This window comes from Dioscorea cayenensis, chromosome 15 (genome assembly GCF_009730915.1).
Source record: "Dioscorea cayenensis subsp. rotundata cultivar TDr96_F1 chromosome 15, TDr96_F1_v2_PseudoChromosome.rev07_lg8_w22 25.fasta, whole genome shotgun sequence".
Classification (NCBI taxonomy): domain Eukaryota; kingdom Viridiplantae; phylum Streptophyta; class Magnoliopsida; order Dioscoreales; family Dioscoreaceae; genus Dioscorea; species Dioscorea cayenensis.
In genome coordinates this window covers 8,912,143-8,938,694 of record NC_052485.1, presented here as the reverse complement: position 1 = coordinate 8,938,694, position 26,552 = coordinate 8,912,143, and the positions used below count along the sequence as shown (strand labels likewise).

The 26,552-nt window shown below is 34.7% G+C and overlaps 2 protein-coding genes across 3 annotated transcripts; one reads left to right on the top strand and one right to left on the bottom strand.

Annotated features, from left to right (window-relative positions):
* Positions 1-2,223: 2,223 nt before the first annotated feature.
* Positions 2,224-2,688, top strand: LOC120277671 (secreted RxLR effector protein 161-like). The gene has a single exon (XM_039284527.1). The coding sequence runs from the start codon at positions 2,224-2,226 to the stop codon at positions 2,686-2,688; it is 465 nt and encodes a 154-aa protein (XP_039140461.1).
* A 12,746-nt stretch (positions 2,689-15,434) lies between these two features.
* On the bottom strand, positions 15,435-26,040 carry LOC120277016 (polyadenylate-binding protein 4-like). 2 transcript variants are annotated; one of them, XM_039283758.1, is made up of 10 exons: positions 25,776-26,040; positions 24,220-24,338; positions 23,938-24,131; positions 23,380-23,639; positions 23,171-23,277; positions 22,897-23,086; positions 22,546-22,817; positions 22,254-22,397; positions 16,052-16,240; positions 15,435-15,963 (listed from the first exon to the last, which is right to left on the bottom strand). In XM_039283758.1, the coding sequence occupies exons 1-10, from the start codon at positions 25,963-25,965 to the stop codon at positions 15,763-15,765; spliced, it is 1,866 nt and encodes a 621-aa protein (XP_039139692.1). In that variant the 5' UTR covers positions 25,966-26,040; the 3' UTR covers positions 15,435-15,762. The 2 variants fall into 2 exon arrangements, with proteins under 2 accessions (XP_039139692.1, XP_039139693.1); XM_039283759.1 differs by having other exon boundaries at positions 16,052-16,237.
* Between the last annotated feature and the right edge of the window lie 512 nt (positions 26,041-26,552).

Genomic DNA, 26,552 nt, shown 5'->3' with positions numbered 1-26,552 from the left:
ACACTTGCAAGAGCCAAAGATGTATGGTTGGTCGACAGTGGTTGTTCAAACCACATGATGAGTGTTAGAAGGCTGTTTCAAGATCTTAAAGAATCCTTGCAGCGAACTGTTCATCTTGGTGATAATAGGGAGCTTGAACTGGCCGGTGTTGGGATGATTGTTTTTGCACAAGTTTTAGGAAGGCTGGAACACTAAGAGATGTGCAATATGTTCCACTACTTGCTCACAATTTACTGAGTGTTACACATCTTCCTAGGACCACATTTAATGTTAATTTTGCTGTTGATGAATGTGTAATAAGAGAGAGCAACATCAACACTCTTGTGGCTTGAGTGAAGATGATGACAAATGGACTGTTCCCTTTACCAATCAATGAGGTGGGAGAGGCCCAAGTAGTACATGGGGGAGATGAAAATTCCATGCTCTAGAATAGGAGGTATGGCCATCTAAATTCTCAAAGTTTGCAACTTCTGTCACAATGAAATTATGTTCTAGAATTGTCTTCCATCTCCCTAACAACCTCATGTGAAGCTTGTGCACTTGGGAAGCATATGAAGTTGCCCTTCTCCAACAAAGGAGCAAGACGTGCTTCTTTACCTCTTCAACTACTCCATGCGGATCTTTTGTGGTCCAATGCAGACCCCAACACCAGGTGGAAGTATGTATTTTTTTTCATGTTAATAGATGATTGCACCCGCTATAGTTGGATATATTTTCTCTAATCCAAAGATCAAACCTTGGATCGATTTTGAATCTTCAAACAACTGGTTGAAAACCAGTATAATCTCAAGATCAAAGCATTGCGCACTGACAGAGGGGGAAAGTTCAATGGAGTGGCCGAAAGCAAGAATATGACTATTGTTGAAATGAATAGGTGTTTGATGCATGGAATGAAGGTTCCCACATTCATGTGGGCCGAGGCAGTGTCCAAAGTTGTGTACCTACTCAATAGAGCTCCAACTAGAGCTATTTGAGATATAACTCTAAACAAGGCTCTCACAGGTATGAAGCCTTCTATTTCACACTTGTGCACCTTTGGTTGTGTTGCCTTTGCTTTCACTAATCCATAGCTTCAAAGAAAACTCGATCCTAAGTCAGAAAGACTTCTCTTCATCGGCTACAGTGATGCGTCAAAGGGTTACAAGCTGTACAATCCGCTTACATGCAAGGTAACTATTAGCTGAGATGTTGTTTTTCATGAAAAGATGGAATGGGGTTGGACTAATTTCTTAGGAACTTCATCAAACACTGAAGCTTGTGGTCCAAAAACACTTCCATCAGCTTCTACATTTGAGTTTGAACTAGGCGTATCCATTGAATTTGAAGAACATGCACAACCTCAGGCGCCCAAATACAAGACCCTGAAAAAGCTATACAATACATGTTCCTTAGCATTAACAGCTTCAAATCCTCACTCATATGTTGATGCAACAAAGGAGAGTGAGTGGAAGTTGGCAATGGATCATAAAATGGAATGTATCCAAAAGAATAGTACTTGGACACTCACCCATCTACCAGTTGGGAAACTTCCCATAGGCTTGAAATGGGTTTATAAATCCAAGTATCAAGATGACGGGTCTCTTCTCAAAATATAAGCACGTTTAGTGGCCAAGGGATATTTGAAGAAGCCTAGAATAGATTTTGAGGAGGTGTTCTCAACGGTAGTGAGAATGGAGTCAGTCTGAGTCCTCCTTGTAATTATAGTACAGAACAAGTGGCCTCTTCTTCAACTTGATGTGAAGTCAGCTTTCTCAATGGCTACTTAACTGAAGAGGTATATATTTGTCAACCTATAGGTTATATTATTCCAGGGAAAGAAAAGCTAGTTTACAAGCTCAATAAGGCTCTTTATGGGTTGCGCCAAGCTCTAAGGGCTTGGTATGCAAGAATAGATCATCATTTCTTAAGCCTAGGATTCCAAAAAAGCAATTGTGAACCAATTGTCTATACAAAGAAGTCAGGAGATGATACCTCATTATTGTGTTATTATGTAGATGATATTATTTACACAAGCACAAGTCATGTTTTATTGTCAGAGTTTAAGAAGGATATGATGTTCACTTTTGAGATGACAGACTTGGGAGTTCTCAGGTATTTTCCCTGGCTAGAGGTAAAGTAAGAACAAGGCAAGATTCATGTATGCCAACAACACTATGCTTTGGAGCTATTGAAAAGAGCTGGCATATTGAATTCTAAGAGTCTCTCCATACTAATAAATTATCAATGAAAAGCTTTCAGCTTGAAGATGGCTCAAGGAAATCAGAAGAAATGAGATTCAAAAAAGCTATTGGAGGGTTACTTTACCTCACTCACACAAGGCCAGACTTGGTCTTTGCTATTAGCTTAGTATCCAGGTATCTTCACAACCCATCAAAGCATCATATGGGTGTTATGAAGAGGATTCTCCATTATGCTGCAAGAACAATAGACTTTGGACTTCCATACCATCATGTTGATGAATTCAAACTCGTTGACCATGTGGATAACGACTGTGATGGGTCCTTAGATGATAGAAAGAGTACAAGTGGATGGGTTTTCAGTTTGGGCTTGGGAGCCATTACCTGGAGTTTGAAGAAGCAGGAGATAATGACCTTATTAAGCACCAAAGCTGAATACGTGTCTGTTACCTCAGAGGCAGGCCAAGGAGCTTGGATACGCAGGCTATTGGAAGACTTGGGAGTTCATTAAAGCTCTGAAACTATCTTGTTTTGTGACAACAAATCTACTATCTCCATTATCAAAAACCCAGCCATGCATGGGCGCACCAAACATATTGAACTATGTTACCATTTCATCTGAAATCTAATCACTAATGAAGTGATTCAGCTGGTTCATTGCAATAGTGAAGAGCAAACAACTAATATTTTAACAAAGGGATTGTCAGTTGGCAAGCATGAATTCTTCAGGGCAAAGCTTGGTATTGTGAAGCTTTGAACAAGGGGGAGTGTTAGCTATGTTCAGAGTTTGCATGAAAATAAAGTGACAACGTGTAACTATAGTGCACTAGTGTTGGAGCCACTCAAAGGCTCTGTTATGAAGTCAAAGCAAGTTATTTTTATTGTTGATAGCTTAGCCTTTATCTTTTTAGTTGTCAAATTGGTCTAGCTAGTTTACTTTATTTGCTGTCATGTTATAGTTTGCTAGTTGTCATGTTGTGTTTGGTTAAGCATTTAAGCCTTGCATTTGAATAATAGAAGAAATTGCATTGTTGTGAGTGAAGAGCGAATCTGGTTGTCAACCATTATAAAACTTCAATGAGTGTTACTTCATCAATATTATTCTCTTCCTGAGTTTTATTATATTTGCACCTTCTCAGAAGAAAACCACCACCTTGTCCAATTTTAACATTCTTGCCTCCACTATCTTTTTTCACATTAAAGCTTTCACTCTTGCTATCTTCTCTACCTGGGCGTTGCCAAAGAATATGACAATAAGCAACCTTTCCCTTATGCCTAATTTATTGACACCAACAAAATGATTGTGGTTGTTTAAGAGATGTGGTTATGTTTTATTTCGTGTTTGAAAATAACTTAGCATTTATGCTGAAATTCCTTGTTTATATTGTTTATTCAAAGGCTTTAGCCGCACTTAGTGCTTATATATATGTCATACTTTTTTTGTTGCTTATTACGTCTTTAAAATTGTTTTCAATTTATACCACGTTAAAAAAAAATTGACCATAAGACAACAAACATTTATTTTTACTAATAGGTGGCAAACGCTCCCCATTTAATAGATTGTTAAAGGGACATATATGTACGGATGTGTACTAGTTACGGTGATAACAAACAATTTTACCCATCATACTTTTTTTTTTTTAATTTTTTAATTTGGTTTTCAATATATACATATACCATAATAAAATCTAATTCTCCACAAATATAATTAATTATGTCTCAATTTTATATATGCCTTATAAAAATGTAATCAGATATATATACACACACACACTCGAACTATGATTTAAACCCCTGCAAAGATATAAACAAAATATTATTTTTATGCATGCTGGATATATATATATATAGCTTTATATGCATATAAATGTAATATTTTAGTTTTACATATATTTTTTTGTTTAATGGTCTGTTTTGCATGTATATATATGTATATATATATATATATATGCCTTTACCATCGAGGGATTAGTCTAAGTGGTAAAAATATAACTTATTTAAGCAAGTGGTTTAAAATTTAAATCTTTATATATGAAAAAACTTTTTAAGAGAGTTCTATCCTTTTATAGGGCTTTTGGTACTTTACCCCTCCGACTGTGGATAAAAGACCTTATATATAACAGAAAAGGACTATATAGACCTCCTAATAGTTGTAGTTGGTCATTCATTACCTGTAACTTTGTAGGTGACCTTAAGGTGCCAGCTTTTTAAAATGTTTTTAGAGAGGGGCGGCAGCTAATAAATTCTATAGGAAATGACATTGTTACCCATGTCTTTTTATGTTTTAAAAAAGTTAAATGCATTAAATATTGAGTTATCAATCTATTCATCTTCTTCATCACTACCACCATCGTCTTCTTATTCTTTAATTTCTCTTTTGTATAATTTTTTTTTCTTGTTGTTGTTATTATTCTTTTTTCCTTCTTAATTACATCTTCGTGGTGCTAGAAATGTAGGAGGAGGAGGAGGAGGAGGAAGAAGAAGAAGAAGAAGAAGAAGAAGAAGAAGAAGAAGAAACAAAAGTGATGATGATGATGATGAATAATGAGAGAATTATAGAAGAAAATGAAGCACCTACTAAATTCGGAAGAAGAGCAAGAACAATAACAAGAACAAGATAATGATGATAATGATGATAATGAAAAAATGAGGGTAAATAATAGAATAAAATCAACAACTACTTAGCAAATTAGAGCCACTAGTTAGAGAGCCATTTTAGCAAGTTGGAGAAATTGTCTTATATTTCTTCCTCATATTAAAGCAATTACTTAGTGAATACACACCATTGTCTAGCTATTCAACACACTCTTATGGTTTATTACAATGCAAATTAGCACCACAAACTAGCAAGTTGGTGCACAACCCACCAGTTCAGGGAACTATAGTGGTCTCTTAACCAAAAGAATGTGCGAGTGGTTAGTAGTTTGGCGCCGTGATGCCCGTCCCGCAATACAGGCTCATGATAACTGCCGTGGTAACTTGAGATGGGATGAGTCACACCCTACTCTCAAGTTAAGGTAAGGCATCGTGACATCTGTCAACACCAAAATAAATAAATAGATCCACATAACACAATCTCATAACCATGGATTTATATACATATAACACTCCCCTAGTACCCAGTGTCCCTACAACACAAACATATTCAGTACACACAACCAAAGATAAAACATACAACACGATAAATAGATTGGTCTAAACTTGATAAGTGCTTGTGTATTAGTAATACGAAGTAATCCTTGTGGATGAGTGACACACCATGAGGGTTAGACAAAGCTAGGTTGGAGAGGGTCGAGAGGGTGAGTCGAGAGATAGCAAAATGTCCCCTTTCCCATCCGATGTAATTTATCCTACCTCCACATTCCAAGAGTTTTTTGCAGTCACAATAAAGTGAAGTGCTAAGAGACAAACTCCACTGGGGCTTAGTTGAGCAAGCAATAAAGTGAAGTGTTGAAGTAATCCTTAGTGCTAGGACTTAATTGTGACTAGGGGTGTTTCGCCTGGACAAAAGGGTTAGATCTATATTAGGGAATAGTATTTATCACTTGGAGTCCCCAAATCTTCATGCAACCCAACACAGTGTGAGGCGTTAAGAGTATCCCTTTCTGGCGGGGCATAGTGTGAGGGTTAGTCACGGTTGACCTTAGGTTAGGGACCATGTGTCTTAGAATTTTCACAACTCATTAAACATCAGTTAGGAGACATAATGATTGGTCTTGTACTTGAAACAATAGTCCTGGGATGAGCAATGTCCGGGTGCCCCACTTTTAATCGATTGTCTCTCCTATTATTCTATTGCGTCTCTTTCTTCTTTACTTTGTTTCTATTTGCAGTGATATTGTTCATGCCACACTTAAATCATTTTTACTATAGCTAAATAACAATACTTGTGTTTCTGAGCACTATTCTCTATGGATACGGCTACTCACTCACCAGGGTACTTTATTACTTCGACAACCAGTGCACTTGCGGTACGCACTCACAAAGGGTGTGTCAGAAATATACAAATTGGAGGGGCACAAAGGTAGTCATACTCATGTGTTCCAACTTGTGTGATACTAGCAAAATCTTTGACAATGTGATTTCATTGAAGATGCAACGCGATTTACCCCATGGATGTGTGCCCATTCATGTGGCCTCGATGAAAAGTATGGATTTGACAGTATTTTGGCAAAGCACTATAGCAGTTTACTATAGCAAATCACTATAGTGAAAGTACTGTAGTAGTTACTGTTCACAGCTCGTAGGAAATCAACTTCTGGAAATTCCGTGTGGATGCCCAATTCCAACCTCTATAAAAGCCGCGATTTGGGATTCTTTTCCAATCTTTTTCTCATCTTTTCCCCATCCTTGGAGGCTCTTGCGGCTAGGATTTGGAGAGGCTTTGGCTAGGCCTTTGGAGCGGTTCTACGGCCTTCGACACCACGTTTCTTCAGAAGATAGTTATTGGGGAAGCTTTTGTCGGCATCGATTCGGGAAGGTGTGCCCTCGGATTGACGAGGGAACTCTTGGAGAAGACGAGGCAACTTCACAAGACCATCGATACCGACTACGAGGGGGTTTTACTTATGGATTGCTTGCTTTTACCTTTGATTTTATTATTGATTGTATCTTGCTCCATGGAGAGCTAAACCCTTAGTGGGTGCTTGGGCTTGTAAACCTTAGGATGATTTTGTTTCATTGATCTTTAATTATGTTTCTTTAATTGATGGTTTTAATTGAGTTCCAACCTTGAATGCTTGTTGAATTGATTTTCCCTTAAAGTGACACTAGGGTTGAGAATTTATCTTGGTAATCCTTGTGGATGAGTGACACACCATGAGGGTTAGACAAAGCTAGGTTGGAGAGGGTCGAGAGGTAGCAGAACGTCTTCTTTCCCTTCCGATGTGATTTGTCCTACCTCTACGTTCCAAGAGTTTTTTGCGGTCATAATAGAGTGAAGTGTTAAGAGACAAACTCCACTGGGGCTTAGTTGCATGAGCAACAGAGTGACGTGTTGAAGTAATCCTTAGTGCTGGGGCTTAATTGTGACTAGAGATCTTTCGCCTGGACCAAAGGGTTAAATCTGCATTAGGGAATAAGGTTTATCACTTGGAGTCCCCAAATCTTCATGCAACGCCACACAGTGTGAGGAGTCGAGAGTATTCTTTTCCGCAGGGGCATAGTGTGAGGGTTAGTCACGATTGACCATAGGTTTGTGACTGTGTGTTTTAGGATTTCCATGACTCATTAGACATCAGTTAGGAGACATAATGATTGGTCTTGCACTTGAAACAATAGTCCTAGTGTGAGCAATGTCTGGGTGCCCCATTTTCAATAGATTGCCTCTCCTTATATCCCTATTGCGCTTTCCTTTATTCTCTTTACTTTTATTTGCATTGATATTGTTCACATCACTCTTGAATCATCTTCACTATAGTTAAATAGCAATTCTTGTGTTTCTGAGCACTATTCCCTGTGGATACGACTACCCACTCACTAGGGTACTTTATTACTTTGACAATGCGCGCATTTACGGTACGCACAGAGCAAGGGGTGTGTCAAAACCCCAAAATGCAGATAAACCTAGGCTAAAGGATGCTAAACTCAACACTAGACCCTCACAACATGACGATCGATCACACTATGGCCTGCCAAGATGAAAGAGGGAGAAGGTGAGTAACAAGAATACTTAGTGAGGGGTGACTGCATAAATAAATAGAGTCCTAAAGCATTTCACCACGATAAACAATTTAAATGTAGTTGCTTAGCATCAAGTAAAATATTTTAAAAACATCCATATGTAAATAGATAAATACCAGAAGTACAAAAATAGGTTTTCTGCTGGCCATAAAAACTTTCCCAGTTTAGTTGCAGCCTCAACTAGTCCTAGAACTACCAAAGATTTAAAAACAGGATAAGAAAACCCCTTGGCATTGGCCTTTGATCAACCTGGGCGGTGGCCCCGAGTATCTCAACATCACACCCATCAAGAGCTCTGCAATGCCTCTTGAATAGGAAAACCAAGGGTTAACCCTCGCCACCTCTACATAGACTAGATCGAGGAGACCCTTACACTATAGTGCAAGACCCTGTCCACAAATTTGGGCTAATACCCACGGGCCGCACCCCGCTATCACCATCAAATTCCAATAAAATACATGAGACTATTTTCAGGATGCAGGTTCGCTTTTCATTTCCAAGTCTTAGTCCAAACATACATACTTTGAAAGCATTTTACTCATAAAAAGCAAAAATAAAATTGCCATATAATCACCTATGAAACATGATGCATACCTGAACATAATACGAGTTTCAAATTCTATAATAAAACCATTCAATACTTTTGAGAGAAAGAGCAAGATAATATATATAAACCATACCATGTTATAAAATACTCAAGCACTCATATAAAGCTATGCATTTAACCAAATCACCACTCATAGTACAATACAAAATCTTCTTGGCAGGGTTTACTCTCTCACCACTTCCTTCCCTGCCTCAAAGAATTCACCACCTATCGAACACAACCACACAAGAGTCAAACAACAAAGAAGAATGAGAAAAAAAGCATGTAAAGAGAAAATCCTAAATTTATGTGCAATGCAACCTTAAAAGAGGCCTAGGGTAGACTCACACTTGGGTTCAAGGGCTTCCAAAGAGTTTCTATAGAGGTTGGCTTCATTCCAAACCAAGGAAACCAGAGAAAGAAGCACGGTTCGCCTGTGCTACATTAAAGCTACATTACCATGATTTCTAGCAAAGTGAATGTTCATGGATTCAACAAGATTGAAGGAAAAAGGAAGTGTACATTTTCCACTCATTCTCCTATCATCTATTCCACAAGAATGGCACATGAAAAGCTCATCAATCGTAATAATTGCAACCCTGGATCTATCTTTAATGAGTAAGAAGGCATGGAGAAACAAGGAGAATAAACATGACATACCTTGCCAAGCTCGAAAGGGAAAAATAGGGTAGATGATTGAGCTTCTTCAAAGGATGAAGATGAAGAAATTCAAGATGGAGTTCTTCTCATCCAAGGGAAAAATGAAGAAGAAGATGAAATGATGAAGAGTAAAGGAAAGGGGAAAGAAAAAAAAGGTTTAAGGATTGACAAAAGGCCAAAATACCTTTGTTTCTTGACATGGAAAAGCCTTACACAAGCGTGTATCATATCTACAAGAGCATGTATCACCCGTGTAATTACTATAGTAACATGCTACAGTGTACAGGATCAAATGTTACAGTACGGCTCCTACAGTATAACCATTCATAATTCCGTAGAGTTACATGGCCATGTGGTTCTCTGACTTTTTCTAGAGAGTTACACAGATAGGTACACGCCCATGACACGTTCGTGTACCCTTTTGACCAATTTCTGAGTTTTTCCAGAGTTACACGGGGAGGTTCACGGTAACATGCTTGTGTAATTCTCAATCTATGATCTGAGTATTTATAGAGTTATATGGTTGCTATAGTACACTACCATAGTACTATGGCTACAGTACAATTGCTACGGTATATTTCCATCCTTTTCCTTGTGCTATAATGATACAGAACAATTGCTATAATATGTTTCCCTGAGTTTTTCATAGAGTTACACGGGCAAGTACATGCCCGTGTAATTCTCTGGCCATTCATTCTGCATAAAAAATGTCAAAATGACTATTCTATAACCATGTACTCTTTAGACCGAACAAAACACTACATAACACACGCTTAGAATGGAAGACAAAGCGAAAGAAAAAGGTCCTTAAAATCACAGGCGCACTCTTGCTGTTAATTATATTACAAATTTGCACAGCAAGTTTATAATGGTCATTTAACAAAAAAAATAAAATAAAGTGCAATGTGGGGATTTGAACATGGCCACTTGGTTAAAAAACCAACACATTAACCACCAAGCTATACTATATGATTTACATGTTTTAGAATATATATATATATATATATATTTGGACCTACAGTTTTGCAAATTGAGTGCAAGTGTGGGGATTTGAACCATGGCCATTGGGTTAAAAACCCAATATCTTAACAACCTAGCTATGCTATATAATTTGTACATTTTTAAATTTATATATATGCACCTTTACTTTTGCAGATTAACATCAATGTCAAGCATGTTCGGCTCAGTTTTGCAGTTTATTACATTGCAAATTTACATAGCAGGTTCGAGGGCAACCCATTAGCAACTGTGGGTATTTGAACATGGCCACTTGGTTAAAAACCCAACACATTAACTTCCAAGTTTTGCTATATGAACTAGATATTTTTGAATTTATATAAATTTAGACCAATACTTTTGCAAAATTAACACTATTCTCTAATAGTTCGAGCCACTCTTATGATTTATTACATTGTAATAAAGCACCACAAACTAGCAGGTTGGTGCATAACTTAGAAGTTTAGCAAACTGTAGTAGAAGTGAAAGATATGGAGAAAAAGAAGATTAGATGGGAATATTGGAGAAGATGAAAAGACATTACTTAATAATTCCTATACCACTAAGCTTCCATTTCTCTTCATTTTTTTTCCTTATCTTGTCATGGATCTCTAAACCATAGAAGAAATATAAAACCCAATCTCTCCAACCTCCTTCCATGGTATCACTCTCTTCTAGTATTTTAACTTATACAAGAAAAAAAAACGTTTTAATGAGATTTTACAAAAAAAAATATATAAAAGAAAAAGAAAGCCCATAAACAACAATAATGATGAAATAATTAAATACAAAAAAATAATATCAAAATAGAGAAGAAGAAGAAGAAGAAGAAGAAGAAGAAGAAGAAAGAAGTATTTGCAAAGAAGAAAAAAATGAAGAAGAAGAAGAAGAAAAGGGAGGTGGAGAAAAATAAAAGAGAAAAAGGAAAAAACCAAGTGTAATTTAGTCTTTGTGTTAAAAAAAAAAATAATTAAAATCTTGATTTGATGTCTACAGGGATTACAGAATCAACTATGAAAAAATCATGGTCTTCTAAGTCATTATCTAAACTATAAACGTTTTTGACCAATTTGGAATTAATCAGGGACTGTGCGATAACTTTCCCTATTAAAAAAGTATAGAGAACTATTTATTCAATAGCCTTTTATATATAAAAAAAAAAGGTAGGAGCAGTTCGGCAAGCCATTTGTTGAAAAATCCTCTTGTTAAAAAAAAGGATAATACTTTCTTTATTTTTTGCTTTGTTTCATGGACACTACATCACTAGCATACATGCATAGTGTGTGACATTACCACCATTGCTAATATACATATGCACTCTTTCTATGATAATAGAGGACTATTAATGATTCTAGTAATATGCCAAATAGGGTCTGTCATACTCTATCTTTAGCATTAGCATGACAAATTTACTTATATCAACTACAGTAGCTTTAACTTCAACTGCAACAGTCTTGTGAACCTATAGAATTTCTCAAAAGAAATCTAAAATGAAACTTATCTATACTCTATATATATATATATATATATATATATATATTGAAGATAAAAATTACAGTCTATGTTTATTAGTTGATACCGTTGAAAAAAAGATAAGAGAATTAAGAGTTGTTGAATTAAGTTGCTGATGCGTACCACAAGCGCACATATTTTTTAAGTAGTAAATCAATTTTGTTCCTACAAGGACTTTGGTGTTGATTGTTAGTTTCTTATTATTGGAGTTATCAAGGCGAATTGGTGTGTATGGAAAAACTAAATAAAGTAATATGTAATAAAAACTAAACTAGCAAAAGTGAAGCAGTTGATGGCTTAGGGCGACTAACTCAAATTCAATGGCTTCTAGGATTAGGGTTCACTACAATGTTGGATAAAAAGACTTCATATTAATTTCTCTAAAGATCCTAGTATACTCACTATTTTTTTTTTCATAGTATAGAGAGACATTGAACTTAGATAACTCCTGCTTTCATGGTAATTGAATCTAATTAGATCTATTAAGTTCTATGATATCCAATAACCCTCAAGAAACCTAATCTAAGTTTTAGGTTCAATTCTAGGGTTTCTAATACTTTAGTTCACTTTTCGGTCCTTCCCTTGTATTTAAGATCATGCAACTACAGGATTGAAGACATACACAAGCAATAAGAATTATAGAATCGAATCAAGAGCAAATAAACATTACTACGAGAATAAAAGTTAATACATCGTCTACTATCTCAATATTGGGCTAGTCCCAACCTTAGAATAAAAAAATCTACTCACTCATATTTGATATACAAGTGGCCATAATATTCAATTTAAAGATAAATCTAAACATGAGACAGTCTAAGAAAAGGCAAAGCAATAGTGAAATATTGATTCTTTGATGGATCTCCACTTGATCTTCACTTTCTCTCTCCTTTTGATGGTTCTTGAGCATTGCCAAATCTTGGAGAAGTCCCACTCTAGCCCTTCCAAAAGATCTCTGCTTTTTTATGACATGATGGCCTTTTTATATGAAGAAAGCAAGTTAGGGTTTGCTAAGTAGACCAAGGAGCATGGCCATGTCAAGTTCCATGGTTAGGCCATGGAGCTTTCTGTTAAAACTCTTCTAAAAATTCTACAAATTTGATCCAGTGAGAAAGATGGTCATGTCATAGTGCATGGGCAGGCTATGTTTCTTGCTATCAGAGAGTTTATGTTTTATTCTTGCTCCAAATTTGGCCTTCATGGTTCTCCTTCATGAATCTTTAGATATCCATGAGATTGATGTTGATTTTCACTCATTTGCACAAAAAAACATTGGGGAGCAGTAACCCGAACTTAAAAGAGAAATATTCATATCTAAATGAATGAGAATGCATAAAAAATTAACAAATAAAATCTAATGCATATTGAAATATTATGTCATTTTAACACTTAACAGTTACTGAATTACTGTATTGCTGGCCATTTTCTTCAGCTAAAAGAAGTTCCATTTGTCATTCTAACAACTTTTTTGACGGTTGAGGAGTTAGTTAATCTATTACAATGGTTAGCAGACCTGTTAGTTATTATTTAGACATGTCAGCATATTTGTTACCCTAATCAACAACGCAGTTGAGAGTGTTTACATAAAAAAGCAATTGTATTTCATTCCATTGTACTGATTTTACACAATCAATTGAATTTGTAAAAGATCTCTTGTAAAAAAGCAATTGTATTTCATTCCATTCTACTGATTTTACACAATCAATTGAATGAAGTGGGATTGATATTATCATCTTCTACTTTTCCTCTCTTGTTCCTTTGCATCTTGAATGGTTGTAAAGGATCTCTTGTAGTTGATTTGTGTCATTTAAAGAAGAGTTCCATCTTTCAAGGCTTGATCTCTATTCTGCAAAAAATGGTAGTCACCAACTGTTTAGAGGTTGTCGGTTAAATGAGTTGACACCAAGGTGAAGATATTGGTCTTGAAATAAGTTAGCAAGCTATATGTATACAATATTTTTTGATAATATTCATTAGGTATTAAGGGGGCATTTGGTTCTCGTATTGGGAATAGGGAGGAGTTGAATAAGAATAGAAATAAGGGAGGGTAAAGTAGGAATGTAAATAAAGAATGTGTTTGGTTGATAAAATATGAGAAAGTAATTCATTGGGAATATGAAAGTAAAAGAAGAAAACATAGTAAAACCCTTAATCTAGATTAATAAAAATAATTATCAGGTTAGATAAATATTTTGACTATTGTTATTTATATTTAACTAAATATTTCACTTCAATTATTATTTATTATTAAAATTATCTATTTAATTATTATTTGAACTAGATTATTATCTTTAATTATTAGTTATTATTATTCCACATTTATTATTTTATTCAAATGATCTAATTAATTATTATTTAAATTAAATTATTATTTTATTTTATTAGTTATTATTTCACTTTAATCATTACTTATGATTAAAATTATATATTTAATTATAGTTGAATTAAATTATTATTTTAATTATTAAATAAGAGGGATAAATTTGACATTTCAAGACCAATAAGTGAGCAAGGAATGAGAAATCTTCCTATTCTCCCATTTTTGAGAGGATTGCTCATTTCTCACTCATTACTCACTTCTCTCTCACTCCCATAATTGGTCATCCAGACAAAATATTGGAAGTACAAATTAATGATTTTTAGTCCATGCCTTAATACCAAACGCCCCTAAAGATTTAGATCTCATCCCTCTAAAAGATGGAAAACTACTTGATGATGCGTACTTCTCATCATGAACTTTATCACAACCCATTTGGCAAACAATCTCTACATGGAGATGAGCTCCAATCTGGTTATGAACTCACTAAAATAAAGATATTCATTTCAAGATGTCTGTGCAATTATAGCAGGACAATGACAACTTAAACCAGTTGTCCATATGATACAATGGCATTTCTCACAGCTTTAATTAAGACCAACCCATTGTTAACCATAGCTTAGTGATTCTAACAGAAGACAAAAAGTGTTTTTGCATAATATGTGGGAATGTAATTACAAGTTAAGGAATTTCTCATAAAATTTCGGCAAAGTCAAGACTTAACTTTTAATATAAAATTGAGTGAAAAAATGGTAACTCATTTCTTTCCGAATAAGAGGTTGAGGGTTCAACTCACTCTCAACTCATTGTGGATTGTGCCTAGTCCATATTTATTAAAAAAAAAAAATTAATAAAAATTAATTATTTTACATAATTCGGCTTTAATTAAAATTTTTTGGCTCTTTTAACATGTCTTGGCAAACCACCCTTTTAACAACCATGTTTTCTTTTTTAAATACATTTTTATTTATCTACTTTTTACTACATTCAAAATAATATATATATATATATATATATATATATATATATGAAGAAAGATTTCAATACCAACTTCAGTGACCAGGGAGACTTCTGATGGGCTTCTGGTACAATATCATCTGCTCCGGATGCAGTTTATGAAATTCCTCTCCTGATGCCTCAATACCTGATGAAATGAAGAAAAACAGAAGCATTTTCTTTACACGCAACCAAACACAAAAATTATTAAAAAAAAAAAAAAGGGAAATCTTCTTTTTCTATTATCCCTTCATTTTCTTTCAATCCAAACACGCCGAGAATGAACTAATTCTCTTCATGAGATGCTGAAAGTTGAACTTCAGGACAACATCAAACACCATTGCACCAAATTTAAGGAAAATTTGGTAAATAAGTTTGTATTGACCGCTGTCACATGAACACCACGCATCTCAAATCATAATGAAAGACAGCAGCAACAACATTCACAGGATAGAAAGAAAAGATCAAAAGATAAAGAGAAGCACAGAAGACACAGCACAACATAAACAAATTCAAATAATAAATATTCTCATGATCTAGTTTGAGGGTTAATCTCCAATTCAGACTAATGATTGGTTCCGTGAGTAAATCATTAATTAGTAAAAATAAAACAATAAAAACAGGGCCTATAAACTAGTCAAACAAAAATTAAAAACAAAAACTTGCCCCTAAACTGTCAGTTTCAAAAAAATAGTTCAGGGTTGCGAAGCAACAGCTATGTCAGATGTCCTAGCGAAGTGCTATGTGAAGTGGGAAAAAGACTCAGCAGCAAAGGTAATTTGTGTCCAAGAACTAAAGAATGTTTTTTTCGAGGAAAAAAAAAAAAAAAAATTCCTCCCTCAATTGACGGCAACCTCAGCTGACAAGCTGAAGTGTTGCATATTCTCTTGACCTCCACCTAATTTAGATTTAGAGGCCTCAAGCACGTCAACTGCTTCTTGCACCTTTATTGCCAATGCTTCTGGTGATTCCAATAACAGTAACAATTCAGAGTTGTCCATCTCCAGCAGCATTCCAGTGATTTTAGCTGCCAGGTCAAACTGCAGAATTGCCGGAAAAAGGAAAGAGAATCAGATATTGTAAAGCTAGAAAGGAGGATTTACAGTTTGAATTGAAGAACTACTTCACCTTATGTTTCATAACCAAAGGGTAGAGACGATCACCAAGCATCTGCTTTTGCTGCTCTGGAGAAGCAGCAGCAAGCATACTGCTGAGCATTTCTGTACCTTGAGGGTTAGAAGCAGCAGGCGGAACCGACCCATTCCTCAAGTCACGCTGCCGAACATTAGGCACATACTTCATCTGTCCAGGCCTCTGCTGTTATCGAAGGCACTAAATTATTACTTAGAGACATAAAAAATATAGAGATGTACTGTTTACAAACTAAATACAAAGACTCGCGTATACATTTTCTTTCGGCCAAAAGAAAATGTTACACAGTGCGTTTAGATAATTCCTTTTATAGATGATTAAACACATCAAAGCCCACAGCCTCTTTCAATTTAAAGTGTTTGAAATTCATTAACACAGCAAATGATGTTACATGTACATCAATATGAGCGAAGAAAAAGAAGGCAGATATTTAACAAGCTAGCTGAGTAAATAAATCCAGTAAACAAGTCCTGCAAAATTATACTTTCTTGAGAAAGTAGCATTTCCCTAAGGTTATCATGTAACCCAGATACAATTGAAGTTCACAAGAAATTGTAGAATTAAATGGGATCCAATGTGGTAAGATATGGAACATGTGGGGCATTTATTTGGTTAAAGGTGTAACTTTCTTGTAAGGGGTTTTTTTAAAAAAAATTTTATTATTATTATTATTATTATTATTATTATTTATTTATTTATAATGTTTATACCCTAAAAGTTAATTCATTTGTCCAGATACACAAACCATGGTTGGGATGATAACTAATGTTGAGGTCTACCTCTTTATGGCCATATTGGGCCAAATTGGGGGATGAGTTCAACCTTAAAATTATAGAGGCTATCCGCCACTTAAAGCTAAGCTAGTGCTGAAAAAGCTTACCAAAGTTCCAAAACAAACAAATGTGAAGCATCTAGTTAATAAGTGAAAAAAAGGGCATCACCTAAATTTTATTAGATGATTAAGTAAAATTTTCATTAGATGAAAATAAAAAATTCAGAAAGAATGGATTGTCATACATAAAAATAAGAACTGATGAGCTTTATAATTTGTAGAAAAGAAACAGCAAAACAGAATTCACTTGCTGTTGAGGCAATTTTTCTTTTCAATTTAGTAGCAGTGTTAAATGGAATCAGAGTGACAATAAGAATCCTGAGTTGGATTGCTTATTGTATTGTACACTTCATTTATTTCCATCTATGTTCTAATTTGCTTACTCAATCTTTCGATGATTGTATTTAGAGATTTAACACTTTCCACATGAAGTTAGTACCAAAATATTTAGATAATATTATGCTGTTTGATAGTTTGAAAGACTGCCATTTTTACCATTAAAGTCAAGCAGCATAAATGGCTATGATGAGTATTTCAACCTCAGATATTTGTGTATACATGATGTAGGGAGTGCTATATAATGATGATGCTAAAAGTGAAATCAACAGAAATGAAGCCAAATTTGAGAAGGATCTAAACAAGAGCAATCATTTGTTAGAGTCTTGAAAATGATGATATTATTGAACCAGTGAATTCTGAACAAAATCAATCACACCAACCAAGTGTCCTACTAAGACAAAGATTGAGGTGAACCCTATCATCTAGACTCCACTAAAATTGCAAGGGAGACAACAAAGATAATCTTGAAATTATATACTAAAAACATCAATTACCCCAACTTCAAAAGCTATGTTGTAATTTCCTTCAAAAGAAAAACTTGCAGTAAGATTTTCTAATGCAACAAGAGTTTTAAACAAGGCCAACACAGCTCAAAGATGTATGCCTTTAGATTCAAAATTCACAACAAGGGTGTTATCCTAATTCTGTGATGTAGGGTGCATGGGAATGAAGAGAAAATATAAAATCAATTTCACATTAGGAATGATAATGATTAAAAATGCTACATTGATTTAAAGGAAAAGAGGTGAAAAATATTGATGCATTTGGTTCCCTTTCCTATTATTCATCAAATCCAGATTTATATTGGTCAGGGCCAGCCCGCAATTAGCGAAGTACAAAACTGATTCAGCATCAATGACTCCAACAGCCCAACATAAAGTTTAGCTTGCCATTTAGACCCTTGCAACCACATCAAAAGAAAGGGACATGTTGCCTCTCCCACAAGAGACCATCCTTATTTATAGAAGTAAATTTTAAAAATGTGAATTTTAAACATCAAAAAAATAGTTACATATAGTATTATTCGGTAATTTTATAAATTTTAAGAAATTACACATTTTTCTTCCCTTTAGATGTTTATGACTGTTTGATATTCTAATATAGAATAACTGAAACAGAAATTCTCTGAAAACCAAATTAGTGTTTTTTTATTAATTACTGTGAACATTATCCATAATTTCATTAAAGTCCTATCCATGTTGCATTTAGCATCAAGTAACATGTCTAAACATTGTCAGAAGATTGAAGATTCCCATATAGCAATGGCTTCCCACAAAATATAAGAATGTGATTCCTCCATGGAGACCACTACTCAGACATTGCAACAAAATTTTAAATGAAGAGAAACCCTAACCCTCTAGCTTTCCTTTTCCCTCACTACTTCACATGCTCAGCTTTCTCACTTTAGCAAATCAACTTTTTTCATAACATGGAATTCTTATTTTCTCAATATCTTATGGCTATTTCTCACTTAAGTTTTTTACTCTTTACATCAATAAAGCAACCAATGCTCACTATTATTATACACTACAGCTCTCTAGTCTCGAAGCACATTTTCCAACATCTCATGCCCATTTCTTTCCCTACATCATGTGAGAGGTGCAACTTTACCTTCAATCTGTTAATCTCTCTTAATCTAAACTTTTCTTTCTGCTCAACCCTCTACCTTTCGCTCTACTCCACACATCCATGTCTCTGCATTCACTAGAGTTCTTTCTAAGAACCCCTCTCTCTCTCCCCCCGTCCTTTTTTTCTCTCTTTATTACTTCATTACACAACAAGAACATTCTGGAAAAATGCATTGCTAATTTATAACAGCTTTTCAACAATCTACTTGGTGAACCAACAATGTAAACATCTTTTAGTTTGAAATGAATTGGGTTAACTTTGCCATTTAACCTACTATCAGTTTAACTCAAACTAGCTTTAATATCATCTTGCAAAAATTAATGCTAACCTTCCTATTAAGTTTCAATTTATAAGCATATCCTCGAAAATTTAAGATGTGTACACACATATTAATGTTGACAGAGTATTAGTATTTATCTTTAAATTTGGATAACAAGGTTTTAGGTTCTTTATAAACTACTCTCGAACATTTGGGAGAAGAACAATAAAAAAAGAAAAGAAAAGAAAAAATCAAAGCATTTTCTAAATCTATGGCAATAATTAAATTGAGAAGGGCAGTCGATTTTAATGGAAGGTATACTAACAAGAATTTTTTGTGATTACTTTTTTTTATAAAATTTTCTAAGAATATGTGTGTAGATAAAAACATTCAATGCATAAATATGTAAAATCAAAATTCCATATAAATACACTTAAAAAAAAATGTTTTCATTGGAAAAAGGGTATCTTCTGACATATCTTAAGAAGATGAGGAGATAAAAACTAGTAGTATCAATCACAACAAATGGAAAAGGATATTGACAGTTTGTTTCCTGGGCTTTATTTCATAGAAAAAAATGGGCCATAATTTTAAGAAGTTTAAAAAAAAATTATTTTATGAAAAATCTCATCAGGTAATTGATCAAGTTTAACTCTTGCGGCAACCATAACCAGTTACAACAGCAAACTGAAAGAAAAACAGGCAAGAGTGTAAAGGGAGAGGCTGCTATCAAATTCACAATTTCATCAGACAGAATGACTAGCCTTGTTGGTTTGGGATAGAAGAATTTAGCTAGGGTGTATGAAGCCCATGTGAAAAATGAAAGAGGGGAAAAAGAATAAGAAATATGTGATCCAATGGACCCACCATTTTCTAACTCCAAATTTACCTTATTAGTTTTCATTATGACAAATAAACCGAATAAATCATAGAGTCCAGTTTAAGGAAACTGACATCCATAGGATTAGATTTTTGTGTGTGCCTGTGGAGGCATATTATTGAATCAACAATTGACCACACATTCCTCGCTATACAAGGAAGTACGCTAGGTGGCTTTGAATCTTTTAATTACCAAGCTGTTATTTGCTTAAAATCAAACACAAACAAGCCACCTAGAACACTCTAATGCAATGATTGGCAGAGGTTACTGCCCCAAAAAACTAAATATACCGGTTACCATTCTAAACCAAACAATCAAATCGACACTGACCAGTCTAATTCAAATCCAAGCCCAAACCCATTCTATACACAAAAAGTTATTAACATACAATATGAGAAACCAACTCACCTTAACAAGATCAAATGATTATGCATTCAAAAATTTGAAAATGATGAAAAAAATGAAAAGAGGAAAAAGGTATAGAATTTTCAGATGGATGCTAACAACCAACGAAATCGACAAGTTTTGTTACTTTGACAATTTTGTAAGCTTGGGGTCATGGCTAAAACTTAAGTCAGTAAATTAAGCTATTAATTATTCATGTTTCTAATAGCAATTGATAGTGCAGTTTAGAATGGTTTTTTGTTTAACTAATTCCTGTAAAGTGATATTTTTCAAATAATTATTTATTAGTAAGGTGGGGAAAGAGGCATAGGCTTCCTCAAACCTAAAGTGGCTTCAACATTGAAAGACAAATCATGGCAGATCGGAATGTGGCCACTCTTACATCCTCAAATAGAAGGCAGTCTCATTTTAAGACCAAGCTAGAGCAACTCAAGTCTTCACAGCATTCTTACCAGGGAAGCAAATTAAGCAGTGTCTTAAGTAAATCCAGCCAAGGTATGTAAAAACTCAAACTATTTGATTTATTCATGTTTTCCATTCTTATACGGTCAAACCATAGTGTAAAAGATTGATAGGATTATGGTAACTATGTTGTTAGGGTCTTGATGGTCAAATTATAGTGTAAGAAAAATGATGTTAACATAAAACTCTGCTAATTTGTAAGAGAAAAGGCCAACTATGGTAACTATGTTGTTAGGGTCTTGATGGTGAACAAATTATGTACACTAAAAGGGACCTAACAAGCTAAACTGGTATTTGGACGAAACTCTACGCATGATTCTTTGATGGCAAACAAATTATATACATTGAAAAAGACCTAACTAGATAGACTAATATTTGGACCTATCAAACCTCACCTAGTTCTTTCAAAGAGATGTTTTGATCAGAGGTTAAAATTTTAAGTAGGTCTGAGGTTGAAACTTAAAGATATGTTGAGCAATTATACTTGCACATTGACAACCATAATTTTAAAAATTTAGGTGGAGACCTCTACATTGGTTTCCCTTTTGGATTAGCCAGGAATCTGCCCTAAATGGGGTTGTGATCTTACAAGGTGATGGTGCAAAAGTCCAATATAACTCTTGAGCTTACAAAACAATGAAGATGGCATGATAGTAAAGTCTAGAATCTTTTAAATAAAGTATATTCAAGACAAACAGACAAAAGAAGAGCAAAATATCCATTTATTATTTTAATTATTTATTTATTTTTGTCGCAGAGCATATGCGGTCAAATGGAGAACCCGTCAGATGATTAAGAGTTTTCATCAGGTGGTCCATAAAGGAGGCAAAAAATCATGTATTATGCCACAAATGCTATAGAAGCAATAACATTTTCTTATTCTTCATTTAGTACTTCTATTATCATTCCTTTAATGGTCAAATTGATGATTACATGTCACTTACTCAACATTGAAAACAATAATATTCATTGTCATCCATGGAAATTATCTAGGGAATTCTTAGTCTTATTCCAGTTGAACCTATCATTGTTTCAAACGGGCAAAAACAAGCCCTGACTTGATACATTTCTTTGTTAGAATAAATTAATAAAAAGAACATCAACGGCAGTTGGCATCATAGATCTTACAAAGATAAGAAACCAAGTCAATTTTGAAGTTTTACTGAACACTATGAGCAAAAACGAACCAGTAAGCACAGGAATAACATGAAAAATTCACTTTAAAATGTGGTTATTCTAGTGAAGTTGTAAACAGGTCTTTCTAACAAGCATGGCTAACTCATGTATTAAGATGGGAAAAGAAGAACCAAGCGTGAATTTCAAGAGGATATAGAAAACCAATAAAGAATCATTTAAAATAAGCGTGGCATACCTGCTGACCACCAGAATCATTTGACAAGTTTGGAGAATGGCTTGGCTGCTGGAGTGCATATGAGAGGGACTGGCCAGACTGGGAAACCACATGACCATTTGTCCTGCTTCTATTTTGCCTGTGTTGCCTAGGAGTGTTTGGCATCTACAAAAAGATTTTTCCAGGTATATTTGTGAGTTGATGAAGAGAAGAGATTAACCACATTCAAATAATCCAGATAGCCTTTTTTTTTCCATCGAGAAGTTAACAGGCACTTGTTAAGGAAACAAATGAAGAAAAGACAGGCACTCACACCAGGGAGTGGCATAGATTGGAAAGCTGGCCTTGGAGCAAGAAAACTGTTTGGTCGCCACCCAGATCTAACTCCAAAAGGCTGGTAATAAAGGCTTTGGCGTGGAGACATTGGAGGGTAGTAAACAGGGGGATACGCAGATGGTATTACTGCTGCAGGTGACCCAGTTAATCCTGCAATACGCTGAGCATGCTGAAGTTGCAACTGAGCTTTCCTGTCCTCTTTCCTTTGAGCAATTGAAACATATAAAGGCTTCCCATGAAACATGCATCCTAGAGGGCATTCACAAATGAGTATAGCTAAATTAAATATAACTTAGATAAAAGAGCAGAGTAAGGAGCTTCAGAATACCATGCAGAGTGTTCACAGCTTTGCTAGCTTCATCTGGGGAACTGAAACAAACGAAGCCAAATCCTTTACTTAAACCTTTATCATCACACATAACCTTTGCAGACATTATAGTGCCACACAGACTGAAATGCTCTCCAAGAATAGCATCATCAATATCATCAGCAATGTTCTTAACATATACATTTGAGGCCTGGACAAACAATGTTAAAGTAAAACCATCAATAGAAAACAATTTACCAGAACAAGCACAAACTTCTGGAAGAATGTGAATTACCATATATTTCTTAATTTGCTCATTCCGTCTTTCCTCATATAACCGCTTCAAGAACTCTTGTCGCTCTGCTTTCTTCTGAGCCCGTGCCACATATAGGGTTTTGGTACCTGGTAAACATAAGTTCAAATTAAATAAGATCACAAGTCAATTAGCATATGCTCATTACAGCCCTCATTTAATGAAAACCAAAGAAGTAGCTAAAAAATTACCAAGTTGAACACCATTCATAGATTCCATAGCCTTTTTGGCACTATCAGGGCTTTCAAAGCTGACAAACCCAAACCCCTTTGATTCTCCATTAGCATCTTTGGCAATAGCTACTTTATCAATTTTACCAAACTCAGAGAATTTCAATTCAATAAGTTCTTCTGTTATGTCCTGATCCAGATTCTTCATGTAAAGATTAGTATATTTAGCATCGGGACTTGGAAACACACGTTCACTCTTTTTGATGAAGTTCGCAACATATCTAAAAATTAAAACATAATACAATATCAGTAACAAAAAACTACAAATGTGATGGAAGAATGGCACCAAACATCACAATTGATTTCACTAGAAATATGAACACCACACTAGGCAATAACTATAATGTGATACTTAGCATGGCAGTTCACCAACAAAAAAAATAAAATAAAAACATAGCAAAGGAGTGAAAAGCCAAAAGAATGAATGCATGTATATCTTTCCCCTTGGTAGTGAGCCATTGAGTTCAATGAATATTAAGTTAATCAAAAAGCAGTGAAAATCAATGGATAATCACATACATCTCCTTGCCCTCAACAATGGAACCATTTAGTTTACTGATAGACAAATTTGCTGATTCTTGGGAGTCAAACTGAACAAATCCATAACATTTAGTCTTTCCATCTTGGTGTGCTGCAACTTTGCAAGACAAAACATTTCCAAATGGGGCAAATATCTGATGAAGCTTCACATTATCGATAGTTTCAGCGAGGTTCTGCAAATGATCTCCAACATCACAATTAAAACCTTATACAATAGCCTACAATAGGAAAAGATTGACAAAATCCAATCATTAAATATACTTTAACAAATAAATTTCCTATCCCACTGTTCCTGGCATCAGGATCTCGACGGGACCACATGATTCTTAAGGGTTTTCCATTCAAAAGAGTGTGATTCAGGTCCACAATCGCCCGTGAAGCTGTGCAAGGAGCAATAAACAAAATAAGAAGGAGAAAATGGCAGAGGATATTTTCCAAAATGATTCTCATGCTTATCCTGATAGAATCTAAGTCCATTATAGATCTAAACATAGTAGCATATAACATGACAAGTCAGAACATCTAAATACCAATAGAAGAGAATTCTGCAACACTTCCTAATGAAATTGGAGGCTGGACAAAAAGAAGTAGGGAAGATTAAGATTAACTCAAATAACATATATTAAGAGTATCTAGAGTTTAAAATATTTTGTAAAATCAATCTGGTATGCAGGTTGAAAATAATATCAAAAATGAGAAGAGAAAGGAGATCGATGATATAAAATGCAGGACAGGAGGTATTAATTTAACCAAATTAAAAAAAAAAAAAGTTTTGAATAATTCCACAATAGGAAAATAGATGAATAATATATAATAGATTAAACTGATGATAATAAACCAAACAATTGAAAGCAAGTTCGTGTACATGCACATTTAAACCATTTAAGAGAAAATGACAAAAGCACAAGAAAACAATGAACCAAGTAAAAATAAATATCATAGAAAAAAGGTGCTACATCAGTACACACATCAATACTTATAGAGAAACAATGATTTAATATTTATGAAGCCTATCAAACATATACAGAATTAAAATTTTAAAAAAAAATTAAAATGAACAGTAAAGAATTTGACGTACAGAGGATCACCGTATTTTAGAAGACTAGAAAATAATTAAATTACAATAAATGTGTGCAAGGAAACCAATTATTCCACCCCTACTCCCAAAAGATCAAATAAACAGGATATCAATCAGAGTAATCCAAAAATAATTTAATTTAATAAGAAAGAAAGAGTAACAAATTAGAAAAGTTCACGAGGATACAAACATGAACTACATTACAAGACAAGCCAGAGAATAAGAGTTCAAGGTTGAAACAGAAGGAACTAACACAAAAGCCATTGTAACAAAATCTTTGCCAGATTTCAAAACAAAAATCGAAATCTTAAAAAACGGGCTGAAATGCAATAAAAGATGCCTCAAAAACTAAAATCAAGTGAATTTTTTTTTTAAAAAAAAAAAAGCCTAAAATTCAACATCTACTGAGAACATCGAAGAAATTAAAAAAAAAAACGCAATAAAAATTCATAATTTTTTTTGGGAAAAAGTACCAAAAACGAAAACTTGGCAAGAAATCAAGGAAACCCAAAATGAAAATCCAGGGAAAACAACAACAAAAAAGACTCCTCATCAGAGTCACAAACAGAAATCCATCCAAAGAGACAACAGAACCCAAATCCAGAAACCACGGAATCTCAAAATCAAATAGATCAAAAGGCAAATAAGCATCAAAAGAACAAATCCAACCAAAAAGAAACAGATGAATAACCAACCAAACCAGATCCGAAAGCAGAAACATATATATATATATAAATACCATGTTCGGGGGAAATGTAGTTGACGTAGCCATAGCCGAGGGAGCGACCGGAGACGGAGTCACGGCAGACGCGGACAGAGGCGACAGGGCCAAGAGAAGAGAAGAAGTCGAAAAGGGAGGAGTCAGAGACATCGGGGTGGAGGTCACCGACGTAGACGGCGGGGACAGGGGCGATGGGAAGCGCCGCCATTGGCGCGGGGGGTAGAGGGAGAGGAAGAGGGTTTGAGGGAGGAGGAGGGGGGAGAGAGGGAGTTGGGGAGGAGAGGAGCGGATGGGGTTGAGGCGGAAGGGATTGCATGGGATGTTGTGTTGTGAGGGCGCGGGAATTTGGGGACGATTTTATATGGTAATTATTTTAATGGTGGCCATTGATAAAAGGAAACAAGGTGGGGCCCTCTCTTCACCTGACCTGGTCTCTCTCTCCTTCTCTCTCTCTCTCTCTCTCTCTCTCTCTCTCTCTCTTTCTTTATCTCTTTATCTATAAATATACATATATCTGATCTTCACCATTCTCAGTATTTATTTATTTATTTATTTATTTATATGTTTATTTTTAGGGTCTATTTCAGGAGAAGAACTTTCGAAAACACAAGATTTTAGCTTTAAAAAAACGAATGAAAATGATTTTTTTTTTTAATAAGAGATAATTGGATGTTTTATAGAAATACTTGATTTATGATGAGTGATGGTATATTTATATAATAAGTTTTACCGAATAGGTTTTTTTTTTACATCTATTTCATCGTTCATGTCATGCTTTTTTTTCATAAATTTTAA

Excerpts from the sequence above, each read along its gene's own strand:
- LOC120277016 (XM_039283758.1), bottom strand. The coding sequence starts at position 25,965 with ATGGCGGCGCTTCCCATCGCCCCTGTCCCCGCCGTCTACGTCGGTGAC. Across the intron at positions 23,087-23,170 it reads AGCAAATTAAGAAATATATG|GCCTCAAATGTATATGTTAA; the intron begins GTAATTCACATT and ends TTGTTTGTCCAG. Across the intron at positions 16,241-22,253 it reads ATGATTCTGGTGGTCAGCAG|CAGAGGCCTGGACAGATGAA; the intron begins GTATGCCACGCT and ends CTTCGATAACAG.
- LOC120277671 (XM_039284527.1), top strand. The coding sequence starts at position 2,224 with ATGAAAAGCTTTCAGCTTGAAGATGGCTCAAGGAAATCAGAAGAAATG.